This window comes from Caloenas nicobarica, chromosome 9, assembly GCF_036013445.1.
Source record: "Caloenas nicobarica isolate bCalNic1 chromosome 9, bCalNic1.hap1, whole genome shotgun sequence".
Classification (NCBI taxonomy): Eukaryota; Metazoa; Chordata; class Aves; order Columbiformes; family Columbidae; genus Caloenas; species Caloenas nicobarica.
This window is the reverse complement of record NC_088253.1, coordinates 5,463,808-5,481,686: the sequence shown is the minus strand read 5'-3', so window position 1 is coordinate 5,481,686 and position 17,879 is coordinate 5,463,808. Positions and strand designations below refer to the sequence as shown.

The following is a 17,879-nucleotide window of genomic DNA, read 5'->3' as shown; positions in this document are numbered from 1 at the left end:
AGGAGCATGCTCACATAATAAAAACCGATTTTATTAATGGCCATATTTTTAAAAATATGACTTTTGATTTTATTGCAGAAATATTGGAAGCGTGATCAGTTTAGGCTGGCGCCTTGCATAAGCAAAGAACTGGCATCAGACGTTATAAAATTTGGATGTATGACTATCTAAAATACATGCGCAAGGGGGCATGTCGGGCTGTGACGGAACGAGTTTAGAGCTGGACCTGCAGCAGTTCAGCACCAAGCCAGGGAAGATTTTGATACTATCCCAAGAAACTTTAAATGTGTGTTTTGGCTAAACCGTAACTAAGAATTATGAAAGGACTGTTAGTGTCATGATAACCAAGTCTGAATTCTGGTTTGCAGTAAGGGTTGGGATAGGGCTTGCTTTAATTAAAAAAAAAAAAAAAAAAAAAAAGAGTGGGAGTGGGTTCTGTAACAACTATTCATTTTTTTAATTTATTCTCAAGATGTCTGATACATAGTCTTTGAGTACAGAATTGCAATCATTCCTTGTAAGCAAAATGTAAGTCTCCAGATCAGTTATGAGAAGATGACAAAATGTGTTTCATTCCTGTTCTGGATATAGTTTGTTCGAATTCTTTATTTGGGACATTTGTTCACGTTCCACGGTTTTGGTGGTATTCGGGGCTGGAACAATAACCCTTCCAATGGTTTCTTCTTCCTTGTGGTTGCACTATTAAATTAAGCAGAATTATTATAAAAAGAATTAGTTAGAAAATCTAATGTATTTGCCTGATTAATCTATTTTTACTGTTGAGCATAAAAATACTAGTAGTAAAAAAATTCTCTTCTTCCATTGAGATGCTCAGATGAAAGTCTGGGCTGCTCTGTGTCTGGTTCTAAGTTAATTATGGATAATATTTCTGTGTTTGCACTTTTTAGGAAATGAGTAGTGAGTGTGAGTTCTAATGTTTTTCAGATGAGAGTTACACCATAACTGAGTTGATTTAAAGACAGGAATGTAGAAAGTTGTAATAAATACTAGCGACTGGAGTTGTAAGTAAAATAATCTCTCCATTAAAATCAGTAGCAAAATTCCCATTAACTTTCATAGGTTCAAAATATTATTCTGTGTGTCCAATAACACCTTCAAAATTAGTGATAGACTTTTTTTTATAGTATGTTTTTGTGGCTTAAACTTCTCCTTTGCTTGTTTTGTTTCTTTCTGTGGCTTTTGAGTCGTCGCGGTCGCAAAAGAAGAGCCCAGACAGAAGCTGCTATTTAACCTCTAGAGATTTTTCTGCGGATTTTTTTTTTTTCAGGAGGAATTCAGAATCTCTGGACATTTAATCACTGATTTTTATGGTGAACTGCCAAGGTTTTCTGTGACGTTCATCATATCAGCCTCCTTTCTTAAAGCAACCGTTCGTTAGTCTCAGCTTTTGTAACCAACCGATTTTTAAGCTCTGGTGAGTGCAAAGGGTGGCTGGGAAACCCGAGTAGCGTTTTTGTGCTGGTTCAAAGTGCCAAATCCCTGGATTTGCAAACGGGTATCGTGGCCTCTGGCCTGGGAGTTTTGATCTGTGAAAACCTGTAGTTTGTACAAGTGGGACAGCGATAGTTTTTATACCCCCAGGCCTGGGCAGGAGTCGATTTGGTGTTCGTCAGGGCATGTGTTGGGGAATGAATTCTCCCGTAGTGTTGCAAGTATACACCCTTCCCAGGAATGATGAACAAGGCTGGATGTTGGTAGTCAAAGCTAACAGAAGAACAAGCTATTTGAGAAATAATGCATTTTGTTGACATTCTTTATACAAGGTATTAGTAAGCAAACAACCAGTCTCATTACAGCCTCTGTGTGGGTTCTTAGGGATTTCTGCCGGCCAAGATTCAAAGGCCCTTGCACCATAAGCAAGCAGAGGACTGAACTGTCAGTGATTTGCATGAAGAGGGGAAGCCGTGATTCCCAACAACTTCAGAAGAGGTTTTGTTTGTTCACAATCCGTTTCATGAAATCAGCGTACAGTTTCTGTTGGTTTGCATTAAGTTGTGGCACTCACCCTTAATATATTTATCAAAACTTAGGCTGGAGTTTGTTTGAACTCCTGAAACCAAAAAGAAACAAATAGTAGTTTGTAATGCTATTATGCCCCTGATTTCGATGACATGGAAGGGCAAAACCTTAAAATATTTTTGTATAATAAAAACAGGCCGTGTTGCTAAAGGAAGCTGAAAAGATTTTATTCGTTTGTAGAGACAGAGCGAGGATGCTCTGAGATGCAAAAGTTCATGCAAAACCTTGCTAATTGCTATGGCTAATTTGCACATCATCCCGTCGCCAGCACAGAAGCAAAAGATGGCTGGACGAGGTGCTGCATCCGAATCTCATTCTGTCCCCAGGAAACCCAAGAGGTGGGACCGCAGGGCAGTGTCCTCGGGCAGAACAAAGCGCTGGGTCTGCCTGGAATTTAAATGCTGTCAACTGTAGGGATGCTCCGAGGTGGTTCTGAGGAGTCTGAGCAAGGGTCCTTTAGAAAGTAATGGAGAAAACTGTTGACTGCGACAGGAGTAATTTCACACACACACACAAAATCTTTCCCGAAATATTTTACTAAAATAGACAAGAACTCCTGGTTCTATTTGGAATGATTTATAACTGTTCCCAGCTGATCACAAAGTGTTTCTAAATTAAAAGCCATTAATTATAGCCTTATATAGATACAAAGATATGCAAGAAGTGCTTTGTAATTCCGGCTCTGCACTTCAGGTGAGAGCTTTTTAAATTACTTGGACCATTGGAGCCACCTGCTTGACTAAACGCTGAGGGCCCTGTGTTTCAGGACTCATCAGTGCATTGCAGTGTTAACATTGTTACTGATTTTTCTCATTTCTCCAGGGCAAATACTAATTAATGGATACAATTCACAGCTGATTAGCTGTAGTTTCTTCAGTAATTACATTCGCAGACTAACTGTTCAGAAGAGGATTTCTAACCCAGTTCTTATTTCACTCTAAGCTTAATTTGTTTTTTGAATTGTTTAGGTCCTTAAGATAATAACCATTTTATTTTCTTTTGTTGTTATAGGTACCATTAGATAATAAGGAAGTTTAATCTTAGAAATACTCACTGATAATTGTTGTATGCTTTCAATGGATTTCTAATTCAGAGACAAAAAAGTAAATTTAAATAATACTAGTTATGATCCATATTTAAAGAGTCATACACAATAGGGCCTTAAATATTGTAGCCCAAGAACAAAATCAATGTGAGTATATGTACTTGCAGCTTTTAGCTTTGACATTCCTCTTTGTGTCGTTTACTTCCATAGTCTTAATAAAATGGAAAACTATGTTGTTACTTTCCCCTTTGTTTTACTTTATAAAACAAAAAGGGAAAAAAAAACCCACTTTGCAATCTGAAACAGCAGTAGCTGTGGTGTTAGGAATACGTGTAGATCAAAACAATACAGAATTTTGCTCTTCCAGGTAAAATATCAGCTACATTTCCATTGTGAGGCACTGGAGCCTATAGGATGCTCAGCTCATTAAAATATGGGGTTTATCCCACTTATTTACCCCATGTTACATCTACACTTGCCTATTATACCTGTGTGCTTAGGTGTAATTTGAAAAACTGATTTAAATTTTTGTTACTGTAGACGGAAGAGCTGTATTGGAGCTGTTTGAGTTTTTCACATAAATCTCTCTCAGTTTGCCACTAACTGACATGAGAAAAATCTATCCTGTCGGTCTCACTGCTGAGCTGAAGTACTGTGTCTTTGTGCAACAAATCCACGAGCACACACCGACGTCTTTATGTGCCAAAACAGTAATTTGAATGTGCAATTTTATTTGAATTTTTTAATCTCCAAAAATGGGTGACATCTGGGCTTTTAAAAATGGATGACATTACTTGAGTATCTGCATAGCTGAGGATAACAGAGTTTTAATAGCTCTGAGGCAGCCCCCATATTGTGTTAAGGCCTCTGTTGCTTAACATGTGTTCTAGGTTGAAAGACTCAGCATGTTAAGTACACAAATGGAATTTCATACTTAAGAATGAGGAATCTCATCTCATATTTCTTCCTCCTCGTGATTGTCTTCTGATTTTGTCGGTCTTGTTTTGTCAGTCTGACAATTCATCAGGTACGTGAGGCTCCAGTTCTTCGTGTTCATCTTCCTTTTTTCGTCCCCTATCACTACAGTTTCCTCCTCTGATTTTTATTTTACTTTTTCCCTTCCTTTTAACTTTTGGTCATATGGTCAGAAATGGATTTTGGAGTTTTCAGGGAATGAGCCTTTCTTGAAAGGATCGACATGGTCCTACCACTGCTCTGGGATGCTGCAGGAACCGCAGCAAGTCAGGGTCTGAAACACATCCCTGCTAAAAACAGTTGTGTGTAGAAGTGAATTGAGGTGGAGCAAAGTGGTTTTCCTTTCAGGACAGGTCTGAAAGCACAACAGAGTTTCTTACTCAAAAAGAACCGTCCGTACACGTGCGTGGCCGCCCGTCCTCGCGCACTTGTTGCAGACCTTGTGCTGCGGGTGGTGTGTTTGCTGTTGGGAGGCAGGTCCACCAAGATCTGGCAAGATAAAACAAAGCCTTCCTGAAAATTGCTTTGCAGAGCTCAAAAATGGGAGTTTAGGGAAGCATGTGGCTTCAGCAGCAGTGGCCTGGCAGGGCATCGGAGGGACAGCACGGGGACTTTCCTCACATTTGATACTCTTACTGTGCAGCGTGCACTGTGCCTGATAATAGAAACGTGAAAGCCTGTGACTTAGGGTTTTTGTGGTAGCTGCATAACATGTGGTATCCGTTCCTTGAAGCAGAGACTCTAGATCGCTGCCGGTGCCCGGGACACGTGCAGGAATAGCTGCCGCACTACCTGCCTTCAGAAGTGCCGTTCAAGGGAATAAGGCATGCTCAGTGCCAATTAACCAAATGCCGATCGTCTCTTTCTTTTCCATGCTCAGTCTGTAAAAGAAAAAAGAACTTCTCTTCTTCAACAATTGTTGATACTTGGGAGTTTGGGAGCAATGGGTCTCTGGCATCCGAGAGGCCCCTTTCAGGTCCCCGTGTGTGAGAGGAGTGGGACTTGAGTGGGAGGACGTGGGCACTCGTCCGCCTCCACCATGGGTAGATCTCAAGGTCTCCGTGCGATACAATTTCTCTCGTTTGCAAAATGTCCTGGTGGTAACATGCACTTGAGGGTATGGGAGCTCAACCGGAAGGAAGGATAGACAAAGGGGGATTGTTTGGCTTTTTCATTTTGTGGGAAGAATGGGATTTTATGAACAAGGCTGCAGATTCTCATTCTTCTCCTTATTGACCTTCATCTCTTTAAAACCAGGTCTACTTAGAATAGTAGTGCAGGAGCTACTTCCAGTTGTAGCAATCCTCCGGGTTAGGATCATCTGCAGAAATATTATAATGTGTGTCAGGAAAGATGTAGTAGAGTCAAAATGGCTTTTCTGGAGAATAGTCTCTTTTTAATGGACACTGATTTCCAAAGTCACCTTTGTGGCTTTGCTACATGGACAAAGAAAGTTGCAGAGATGCACTTGGATATCTTCCATGTACAGACATGGGGTTGCCAGGTATATTATAATAATAATAATAATAATAATGATGATGTTGAATCCAGTCTAGTTCTGACTTCAAAGAACATCTGCAAAATTACATCTTATCTGTTTGTTGTTTAGTCTTCTTTTTTTTGGGGGGGGGAGGTGTTTCAACTTTTTCTATGTCAGTGATGAGGTAAAGAAAAGTTTATCATGGCATGCATTAAAATCCAAATATTTATTTTTCTTTCAGTTTGGAAACAATAACAACTACATGAACATGGCAGAGGCAAATAATGCATTTCTTGCTGCGAATGAGGTAGATGTTTTTCTTTTTTATCTATGCTCATATTCTGCTGTTTGCTTTGATAATTTAACAGACTTTGAATGGATGAAGAGTGAAGTGCCGAATTCCTGTGTGTTTTATGGAGCACAAAATAAAGACTTTAATGAGAAAGAAAATAACCTGACAGCTCTCCATTACTAGTCAATTTAGCTGTCCATAACTCTGTTGCTTACATAGCACGTCAATGGAAACAAATCTGCTTTATGTATGAAAAAAATTATAAACAGAAGGAAACAAATAAAAAGCACAGTAGGTGTACGCTTTGAAAGCAAGCTTGGTGATAGTCATTACTAGCTAATGTGCTAATTTCTGTTCTAGATACAAACATTTTAATTTGGGTTCTTAATACTCATGAAAGTTAGAAAACCAAACCCAACTTTGTTTCCTGAAGCGTTCGTGCTGCGGGAAGGGAACTTGTGACCAGGAGCAAGAGCTGGGCTGGGGGTGATGGGCGCGATCGGTGCCCTTGGAATGGAAACAGGAGAAGGTTCGGTGGTCACCGGGTCTTTGTTGCGGTGGTACCGCCTTCCAGCCACTTAATAGACTATCGGCATGCTAATGCTGACCCAGCTCCAGACAGAAACACCTTGTGCTCCTTGCTAGAAATCAGCAGCTCTTATTCCGAAGGGAGCAGAAGGATGGAAAGAGCAAGATGCACTGTCTACTCATGTGCATGGCAATATGAAGAATAAGAACTAAATATTTATATAGGGTACATGCCATAAATGATCTTCTCAACATGAGGAAAGGTTAGAAAACTGGGCAGCCCTGATTTTCCATGTTGCAAGTGGTGATTCAGTCGTAGATATTCTTGTGCACTTTAAAAAGAGTGATCTTGGAGAAAACAAGCAGAAAGATATAGCAATAAATACGAAGGTTAGAATTAAGACTTGTGTTTTATGAATCATTTATACAATGGTCACCATCTCTTTTTACCCAGCAAGACTGCTTAGATAAGGGAATATTGTTTGGCACTAGCTCCAGTGTTATTTGTGATAATGAACACAAACCCCATCTGTAATGACAACATGATGTTTCTTTCTGTAGAATTTCTTTCCTACATTTGAATCAAACATTGATGAAAGCTCTGCTGCCAGCAGCTGTTCAGAGACAATTTAATTCCAGCTGTGATAATTCACCGTGTCAGACATTGGCTGTTATATGTTGATACAACAGTTCTCCAGATTTGCATTTTTATCAAAAGGAACAAATGTTTTGAACATTTCAGTACAGATGGCATTTAACCATGCACACAGTTTTTTTAAAAAAATGTTGTAAGATATAAATATTTGAAAAGTTAATAACTTTAAAAAATGTGATTGGTAAGATAAATCCCACCAATATTATACCTTTCTGCAATCCTAAATTGCATAGTATTCAGGCTCTTTTTACAGACTGAATAGCCCAGTGATTTGGATTTAAGACTATTTCACTGAGGGGCTTGCTTTCTTCTCAGATTTCATCTATTTCATCCTCATTCTTAGCTCTGTTATATCTTTTTTTTAAAAAAGGCATATGCATATTTGGACAAGTTATATTGTGAGAGAATTAAATTCACATTTAAAAAAATGTTAAGGTATTCATCAATTTACTCTCCCCTTTGTAGTAAGCTATAAATATTAAGATGAATGCTGCTTTTCTAAGTAAAATATTGTATTATTATCTAGCTGTGTTATATATTTATACAGCTGTCCTAGAGTTATTATGTTAGAGGGGAAAAAGATCCAGTTCTTGTAATTACCACTATTTCATAAATATGTCAAGGAATGAGAGGTTCAAACATACTATAATGCTGATTTCACTGAACCCTTTTGCTTGAACAAGGAATAAAAATATGGTTAAATGTTAGTGTTAGCATTAAAGCGTGAACCTAAATTTGCAATTACTACATTACAATGTATTTAATTGTAGTATTTTTACATTAACATGAATGTAGCTTTCTCGCTATGATTTTGGGCCTCAGCACTGCTGAGCTAGAAGCCCATTTTATTCCTGTAAATAATGCCTTAAGAGTGTAATCCTAGAGCACATTCGGGCTTAGAAACCACACTTTTCCTTTATGTTTTCTGTCTCTATGTCATGATTACTACGACCCATTTTAAAGCACCTTAAATATTTATTGAAATAATATTTCAAGTGTTAATTACAGTGGTAATGAAAACAGCCAAATGCCACATATCAAGAATGAGTGTTTATCCGTATTGTTAATGTGATATGTTAGATTTCATTAAGCAGTAATGGGGTAGCAAATGAGTCACAAATTACAGTTGCATCTGTTACTAGACCACGTTAGTGCCAAAATAACCGCAAATGCAGCCATAGGGTTATGTTCATTAGCCAAACACTTCTCCTGCCCAATCCATCCTTTGTGCCTGGGAACCAAGGGGTCCAGAGGAAGAAAAAATTCACACCTTTTGTACCACAGCGGCGGGGAAGTCAAACGTCTCCCTTCCCCGGGCCCAGCTTTCACATCCAGAATTTACAGCCTTGCAGATGGAGCGCGATGGGCAGAGTCTCGGCAGAGCCCGGCGGAACCGCGGAACGCGGCAGCCTGGGACCTCATCATTTCTGGTGTGAGACCAATAACGACAGCTGACAGGTTCTATATGCGGGCAGAGCTTTTTCTTGTGTTTCAGTTTCCATCTTCTCTCAAGCGGTTATTAATTTATATCATCATTAACAGTTTGAAGGATGACAATTTGCAGCAGTTAATGAGATCTTTCACTGAACATATCATTTTTAAATTAACTGGCATTAAGTCACTCTTTCAAACAATGTAAATAATACATAAAGCAGTTCTTCCCCCCCAACTCAAATCCTGAACTAATGCAAACAAACAAATCCCAGAGCAGCCTTGCATGTCCAGAACAAGACAAGAGTGCCTATTTTAGGATTGCCAACTGCCCAATTTGATCAAGACAGTCCTGATTTGGGTACATTTAAAATGACCTAATTTCAAGCACTGGATTTCTATTATTAAGTAGCAGTGGACCTGAAATAATATATGAAAGTTCATTTAACTCGCAAGAAATTTGAATAAGTGTAGCTCATTTGTTTCCCAAATAAAAGTCAGCACTGTCGAAGCCAGATACAGACTCTACTTGAATAAAGATTATCTTTGACAGGCACATGCACACGTACAAACACGCACAAACCCTGAAGATAACTGGCAGTAAATGTTTTGCTCAAGGCATCTTAACAGGTGTTTAGTTTGTAACAAACCTACTGTTTGAACAAAGCTGGCTTGCTCCAGAAAGCACTGGAAGCTGCTGTAATCACCCTCGCTCTTTTGTACGTGTTGCTCCTCCAAATTACAACCCTCATTTAAAAGGGTGCATTGTCCTTTTGGGACGGAAAAGAAAAGAAAGACCAGAATTATAATATTTCATGTTTATTAGTGGATAAAAAGGAAACAAAAGATGTGAAATGGTCAGTGCTGAATTAATGTTGTGTGTGTGTGCTACAGAATTGTCCGTATTTTATGAAGCATGAGAGTAATGTAAGCTGTTTGTGCTATTTTACTAACATATCAATAAAGTGGCAATTTGTTATCCAGCCAAATCCAATGTAGCTGATATTCAGACTAACAACAAAGACAGATGTTGCTAATTAAGTACGCATTAAAAAACTGTTAATACTGATACTCCATTAAAGCCATATGATAATGAGACTTAAATCTTTAATCAGAATGATCCACAAACCCCCTCAGTGTACGAAACTTCAAAATTTTGTTGCGTATAGAGTTCGCGTTTGAGAACAAAAGCAGATTTGGATTGCGGGTCCGGAGGTGAGTGTGCGAGCAGGGTGCCCTAACGCAGTTTGCCTTGTCCTGCCCTTTTCTAGCAGACGTTCCACACGCCAAGCCTTGGGGACGAGGAGTTTGAAATCCCACCCATCACCCCGCCGCCCGAGTCGGACCCTGCCCTGGGGATGGCAGATATCCTGCTGCCCTTCCAGGGCCTTGGCGACCAGCTGCCTGCACAAGGAAACGAATTTACGCCTCAGTTTCCCCCGCAGAGCTTGGATCTTCCCTCTATTACAATATCCCGAAATCTGGTGGAGCAGGAGGGCGTCATCCACAGCAATGGATTGCACATGGTAGGTCCGGTTCTTTGTGTGTCTCTGTTGCCTAATATTGCTTGTCAAAGCATGGTAACGTAGATTTGTGTCATCTATCAGTTTTAATTGACCTCTCAGAAGATGCGTGCGGTGTCTTGGTGTTGTAGCCTCACCAAGCATTTGCCAGTGTCTGTGTTATGCGCAGGTGTATCCTGTATGAATGATGACACGTGTTGTCAGTGTTGCGCAGCAAACGACGATCTGCTATTATTCAGTTCCCTAAGGCAGTTGGCAAATGGTTGAGGGTTTAATATTGGTGGATTCAGGACAATAAACATGGTTGTTAATGTACAGTGCAGTGCTGTACCGTGTGTCAACAGATCTCTTGTGAAGAAGCAGTTGGGCTTTATAAACACAGAATTTTAATTTTGGGAATGGACTTGGAAGCCCATACCCCTTGGCATCCTGGGCATCCCAAGTGCTGCTAACGTTCAGAAATGTGCTTTACGGTTGACACTGGCATCAGGAGTTGGAAGCCCATTGTGTTGGCCAAGGTGAACTACAGCATTTAGAGGGAATTGCTTGTCTACATTTCAAGTGATCATTCCTCTCAGCTTTGGGGATCTCCCTGCCTGGGGTTCTCCAAGCTTTGTGCGGTAACATTCGCGCTCCCAGGGGTGGGACACAGCTGGGAGTCAGTGTACCATACCTGGCGCTTTAAACTCAGTGGTTACAATTAGAATTAGTTTCTGTATTGCATATTTAAGACAGAGTGAAAGTTTAGACTGAACAGATGTTTTACATCAACTCTAGTTTTTTCTGATTAGCTGTTTTTTATAGGACCTTTTGCTAAACCTGGTATAGTGAAAATAGCAATTTGCTGTTGGACTGTAGTAAAGGTCATCGTGTTGTCATATTATGTCTGCACGTAAATATTTTTTGTTTTTTATTATTCTAGTCAACAAAAATTAATTAAAGATTTGCAAATAACACGCAGCAAATATTTCTCAGGAATTCTGCAGGCTGCTGGCTTCATTGCAAATTTTAGTATTTCCTTTGAGGTCGCACTAATACAGAATTAAGCGCAAACGGCCCACTACTGAGGAGGTGCAGAATTCAGTAATTCCATAGATACAAAGAAGGCCTTGGAGGATGTGATACTTCTTTTCAGATCCCATTTTGCATGGGATTTTGTACACACTGTACATGCCCGGTGACTACTAAAGAAGGATCAGATTAATAAAACCTAAGACTCAGGAATGTTATGCGTGAAAATTAAAGTTATGGAGTGTTTGCACACTGAATCCAATGAAACTTGCTCAGAAATATGTAATAAATATAACGGGCTGGATTAGTCTCGTGTTCTATGTATGAGTGTCCCTTCAATGTTACCAAGTGGTTTGTAACTTGACCAAGTTTTGCCTTTTGATTTTGCATCCTTCTGCTGAACGGGATTCTGAGAAATTAATGACACGGTTTCCGTTTACTTCAATGGTAAGAATTGATCCCTGTACACGTCGAAGAGAAGACCTAGAGAAGCTCACGCCTCCTTATCTGAATAGTCCAGGGGTATTTATATTTTCTAGGGTGGCTGTGGGTTGGGGGCTTGTGTGTAGTTTTGCTGCAGAGAATTGAGGAGGAATTGCGTGGTTTGATACAGGGGAGCCACAGAGGGAGGTTCGTGGGTCAGACACTTCCCCACAGCTGCATGATGTGTTTGATGCCGTGAGATGGAGTGACCCCTGCCTTTGTATTTTGGTCGGTGGTCTTTTTCTCGCAATGCTGAGTGGCTTCAGGAAGCTTAGAAACATTAACAGAAAGGGGTCTTGCATAGGTTTCCTCTGAACTCATGTAACGCTCTTTAGTACTCAAATTTTCCAGCTGTTAATCTGTGTTTCAAAAATAGAAAATGAAAAATTATATCATATTTTATGTGAAAAATGTGCACTTTATGAAACTGGTAAATATTTATTAATAATATTAGAATTCATCTTTAAATTAGACATTTCATGAATTACCTTGCCTTGGAGCTATAAAAACTTTATTGCAGCAATAAAAAAAATGTAAAGGAGGCATTTTGACTATGAAATTTCATTTCATGGTCAATTGAATTTACTATATCTGAAAGAACTAAAGATGAGGTTGTAAAATAATTATGATGTTCGTATACGCTTACAGAACAATGTTCTTACCCAGCAATACTAGGATAGTCTTATTTAAAGGCTGTATTAATAGTGTACTGCTAATCACTAAAGCTTCTTTAGCTGAATACAAACTTATTTTAGTATGAACTGCATTGAGTTTATTGGTTGTGTTGTGAAGCATTAGAAAGCTTTACTGTAAGCAATATTTAATGTAGATAAATGCAGTCCTGCCCTGTTGAAAAGTCCAGTAGAAGGATTTCACCTTGAAGAAATGTCATGAGATTTTAAATCACAAATGTTGAAAAAATCAAATGGGCTTGGACAGAATTATGATTAATACTGTGTGTCTTTGGCTTTTTTCTCTGTACTACCTGACATGTTCACCTATAAACTTGAATGCAGAATTGCCAGAGGCATGGTTAAAAATAGGTTATGTCAAGGTTCTCCTATGTCTCCCTTAGGGTATGGAGTTGGCTCGCTACCTTGTAATACTGTAATACTTCTGCAAGTATCTCACATATTTCACACAGCAAGACCAGACCAAAAAAAAAAAAAATTTTTTTTTTTTTTTCTTTTTAACGTTATCTTTGTATACTATTATATTGAACAAAATAAGTCACGGTGCAAGAAAGATATTTATTCTCAGAATAAATGTGGCCTAGCACTTATTAAAAGGTTGTATTGATGAGTTAACAATTGTTCACGCTATTAAGAACAAGGTAGTTTGGGTTTTTTTCTGATACATAGGAGCTGAATCCAGGCACGCTGATTATGCCATGGGAAGAGTGACAATTTGTCACGATGCTGATTAACTTCATTATTATTGGCAACAAACACAACACATTTATCTTACTTAACAGCAATGTTCTACGTTTAAAAACAGACAACAGCAACAAAAAGAGGAGATAAAATGGAGCCAGTTTGATTAATTTTCATATTTTAATAGTATGCAAATAAAATCGTGATGCTCAAAAATGAGTCACTGAAAAATGGAGTGCTGATGTACATGTGACTTTAAAGAACACATGGATTTACATGATGCAAGTATTATCCCTATAAATACTTGAATATAAATAAGTGCAAATCGCCAGCAATATCCTCATTAAAAATCAACTCCCAATATTTTACGTTAATGCTCTGTTTTCTGCTGAGCTGACCATAGAAAAATTATTTTAATCTGTAAACTGTGGCAATTCTATAAAACTACAACTTGTGCTCCTGAGGGTTCCTTTTTTTAACACCTCTCTATAATCTGCCCAGCCTGCTGAGTAGCATTGACATCAGTAGTACATCAATTTCAGAAAGTGGATTATTTTTACTAGACAGCTATTGTGACATATTGGGTCAGTCATAAATGAAAGATATTCATGCAAGCATGCAATACTTGTAATGAAGTCTCACTCTGACCTTCTGTATGATTGATTCTGTAATTTAGTTTTCTCAGGCAGTGCCTGAAATGAAATGAAATCATGTTGAACAAGTTTTGAATACCCACAGTGCACCAGGAGAAGAAAAATCTGCAGCCCCAGAGGCTTGAGAGAGAGCAGCTGAACGATTTATCTCCATGCTATTATAGCCTTTGCCAGCATTCAACATTTCTTCTTCTTTTTTTTTTTCTTTTTTTTTTTTTTTTTTTCTTATTTGGCTTAAGTACTTAATTCTGCAGGTAGCTGTAAATGGGAAAATAAAATGCTGTTCAGATTTAAAATGACAGGACAGGAGTATGTGCAGGGGACTGATAAAATATCTTGAATAGAACTGACCTTTCATGTAGCTGAAAGTTACTGGGGGATTCATCCTCATAATTACCATATAGATTATTTTTATTTCTTTCCTGCAATGAAACATTTCAGAGAGCAGTAGTGCTGATTGAATGAAAATTGAACTTGTTAACATTCTTTTCAGCTTAGCCTGTTGTACATAACAGAAGGTTAGCTTTGATGAATTTCAGAATTCTCCTTCTGATATCTAAGAAACAGACAGTAAAATAATTGTCTCTTTTCAGTCTGATTTTTTTCTTTTATTCAAAAAAGTACAGATGTTACAAAACCAGACTGATAAATGCACATATTGCTCCCTATATTACTTATGCTGCTAGAGAAAATGTGTTCCCTATTTGATGAAGATTTGAGACGGTTTCTATTTTATAGTTGTTGCAATGCTGTCAGTGTGTTCAGGATTCTGCACAGATAAGGCTAATTCATAGTGGAATACACTCGTCTTTAATTACATTACTAGTTAGGAGTAGCACTGTGCTCAAATCAGAGGCATGATGGTGACTATCGCTTTTATTTCAGGAAGACACTTTTAAAATAAACAGCTCAATAATGTGGCTTTAAAGAGTTGCAAATTTGAGCTTATTAAAGGCTGCATACAACAGAAATATTATTAATGTTCCAGAAGAGTGGTGCCTTTTACTTAAAGGTCTGAATCTTCTTTAGTAATGTAAATTCCCAAATTACTAATCGACTTTAAATGAATAGATTAACAGAAGACTGCAAGAATAAAAAGTTGCTTTAAAATTGCCAGAAGACAGTTATTTCTCTACTCACCTGTGTGTGTCTAATTGATATGTTTAATTTTCCTTCACAAAGAAACTTATTTGTAAATCTCTCTTTTAATACGCAGTCTGTAATCTGCTATCTAGGGAGAATGGAGTAGGTTTTCAATTAATACAATGTTATAACAACATTGTTTAATGTGTTGCAGATGAAGCAGTTATTTCATGGGTCATTAATGTGTTTAACGCCTGAAATGGTCTATTAAAACAAGCCCTTGTTATTGTTATGAACATGTTTATTGTCATCCTTAATACAAAACATGCAACTCGTTCCGGAAGGTTGTAATTATTCATTTATAGGAGTAGCAACTATTCTTACTAGAAAGAGAGATTATCTTCAGAGTTTTCTTATTTCTGTTTTTTTCTTGGATTAGTAGGGTGGATTACTAAATTGAAGTTTTAAATCAGCAGCGTGTTTGTATAGACCTCCCCAGCAGCAATGGTAGCTGCTACTGCCACTGTTTTTATTATTTGTGGTACCAAGAAAAATTAATATGAAAATGAAGTAATACCAAACTGGGGTTTTGTGGCGCCAGCACTGGGACGGGCTGGTGTCTGCCCAATGGTCCGAGTGCTTTGCTGATCAAGGCTTTACAAAGTCATTTCTTTTGGTTGCTCTATAGTAAAATATTTTTGTGTCTAGTGGCGTAGTTTTGCATTTTTGGGTTACCTTTTGGAGGGTGTCGTGGGGGATAATGGGCTGGAAACCCTGGAGGCACCAACCAGCGGTGGTTCTGCACAGAGGCTACGTGCCACAACTTTAGTGTGATGTGAAGACAGTGACGTACTAAATAATAGGGTTTTAATAGTGTGCAGATTTTTGTGTCCTCAGTGACGTTGTAATGCTCATTGTGGATAATATCGTCACTTATCTGAGAGACGTGTTCTCCCCTCCTTTCTCATCGGTACAGACACAACGGGCTGTCGGTTAATGAGCTGTTGTGGTTGGAGAAGGAAACGTGTTCTGGTGTTCTTTTCAAAAATAGGCAACTCCTAGTAACCACAAGGGAGGACCTGTCTATAGGAAACAAAGTGGCAGCAGTTGCCAAAGACACCTGTCTGAATAGCAGGTACTGCTGGCGCTAAGAAAATAATAATTTAAAAATTACGCAAGTAGATTATTAGCCATGGAGATCCACAGGGTCTTCTCCACAAAAGAAGAGAAACACAGTAACATTGGCAGAACAGTCTGGGAAAAAGAAGGCTCTGACTGTTTTAAATTAACAATGCCTAAATGAAGACCCATCAGCTCCAGAAAATATTGTGAGGTGCCATATGAATATGTGGAGGATGATACAGCCCACTGGGAAAGCTGTCAGGAATTGGAGCGGGAGCTGAATCTATGATATTCCTAAGAACTGAACTCAGAAGGAACATGGACATGTATGACCAGGGACACCAGCTGTGCATTAAGCCTGGGCCGTGGCTTTAAACTATTCCGCCTCCTGAGTTTAAACTCCAAAATCAGGTGCTGCTGTCTTAAGCCCGCCCAGTGAGGCAGGTGCTGCAGCTGGTCTGGACACGTTGTAGCTGGCCAAAGGCTTTGTTGGGTCCGGCCACCTTCATCCTTGGGTCATCTGAAAACTTCCTTTGAGATTCCTGCTGTTCTCTGCTCTTGCCACCCGCGTGTCCCCTTGCACAGTTTACCCAATAGTCAGCGTCCACTTCAGGTTCTCAAGCTATACAGAAATCTGAAGTCTCTATAGAGTTTTAAATATAGAGTTTTAAATTATTGTATGTTGCCAGGTAGCTGAAGAAAATATACCTGGCTCTGGTAATACCGAAGGTAATGAAACCTACTTTTCTGATTTGCTTTAAAAACAACAACAACCAAACAAAGAAACCCAAACAACACCCCCCCCAAAAAAAAAAAAAAACAAAAAGAAAAAAGAAAGAAAGAAAGAAAGAAAGAAAAAAAATCAACACTCCCAAAATATAGCTACCAACACTTGTAGCAATTTTTAGACAAACAAATGCCATGTAACCCCCAAGTCTGTCCCCCCCAATTCCTTGCACAGTTGTTGTTCCCTTTGATAATGTTTGTTAGTTGTCATGCTCCTTGCAGCCTCTCCCCACGTTGCTTACTGCATAATAAGGACCTTTGAAATCTGCCTTTGATTTGGTACCTGAAGCTGCAGAAGTTGTCTCAAAACTGCTAACAGCATTTATCTGACATTCTGGGACTCAGTTTTAAGTATCCGGGGCTTGTTTGTGCTGTGCCTCGCTGTTTGCGTCAACAGACCGAAGCTGGTGGTGCTACCGTGGAGAGAAGCTCCTCCTGCCGAGAGACTCGTCAGCCCAGAGCCCAGACCTGTGACCTGGGTCACACACGTATTGTGGTCGTGCTCTTGGGTACCTTGTCCAAAAGGAGTCTCATTCAAGATGCTCTGAAGCATGGTAGATGTTTGGGAAGAAGAGAGCGGAGAATCCGTTTGGAAACGCCTCTGCAAAATGGTGTAGAAGTTAAATTATAAAGAAGCTGTGAATTAGATGATGCTGAAGCATCAGCAGCAGCCGCTGCGGATGGGCGGAGGGCTGTAGCAAAGCCCATGGTGCCGTCTGTCTGCAAGAGCAGAGGGCTCTACGCTCAACCAAGGCCACCAAGAAGCTTTGTCCCATCGGCTCACTTAGGGGACTGCTGGAGGAACCTGCCAGCTCATCTCGCAGACGTGGTTTTACAAGGGAAGTAGATGGGTAAGAACAATGCTCCCAAACAGCAAAAGCCTCACGTTAGGGTGCTGGGGAGTCTTGGGTAAGAATTACAAGCATTTCAGAGAAAAGTCCTCATCTCTTAGTTTGGTCGTTGCATGATTTTGGCCGAGCTGTGAGCTTTTCATATTTCTTCACCGTGCAATGCAGCATTTTGTTAGAAAAAGCTGCAGGTGCTGTGGGTGGGCAGCACCAGGAGAAGCCCCAGAGCGGGGCTGCAGAGGTGCCCAGTCCCGGCACCCCGAGCAGTGTCCACTGCTGGGTGCCCACGTTGGTTGGCCCTGTCCCTTGGCACCTTCTTGCTTGGAATCACATCTCTGCAGTGATGCTGCATTACCTGGCCCAGATGCGCTCCCACCGCCACAGCCCCACGTGTCGTTCCAGAGAAGAAATGGGTTTAACTCGTGATTTGGTGATCTCACAGGGAGTCGTGAGGACCATCAACCATGCGAGGGGCCACGGCCAACGCGGTGCAGACCAGACCCCAAAGAAAAGCAAGGGACAGTAAGTCAGAAAGATTCCAATAAGACATG

The 17,879-nt window shown here is 39.6% G+C and overlaps 1 protein-coding gene across 1 annotated transcript in view; it reads left to right on the top strand.

Annotated features, from left to right (window-relative positions):
- Positions 1-17,879, top strand: part of TOX3 (TOX high mobility group box family member 3) — a 72,446-nt gene that overhangs the window by 44,135 nt on the left and 10,432 nt on the right. Inside the window, exons 2-3 of the mRNA XM_065641181.1 lie at positions 5,782-5,847; positions 9,718-9,972. Coding sequence (XP_065497253.1) covers positions 5,782-5,847; positions 9,718-9,972 — 321 coding nt within the window. The remainder of the gene's footprint in view (positions 1-5,781; positions 5,848-9,717; positions 9,973-17,879) is intronic.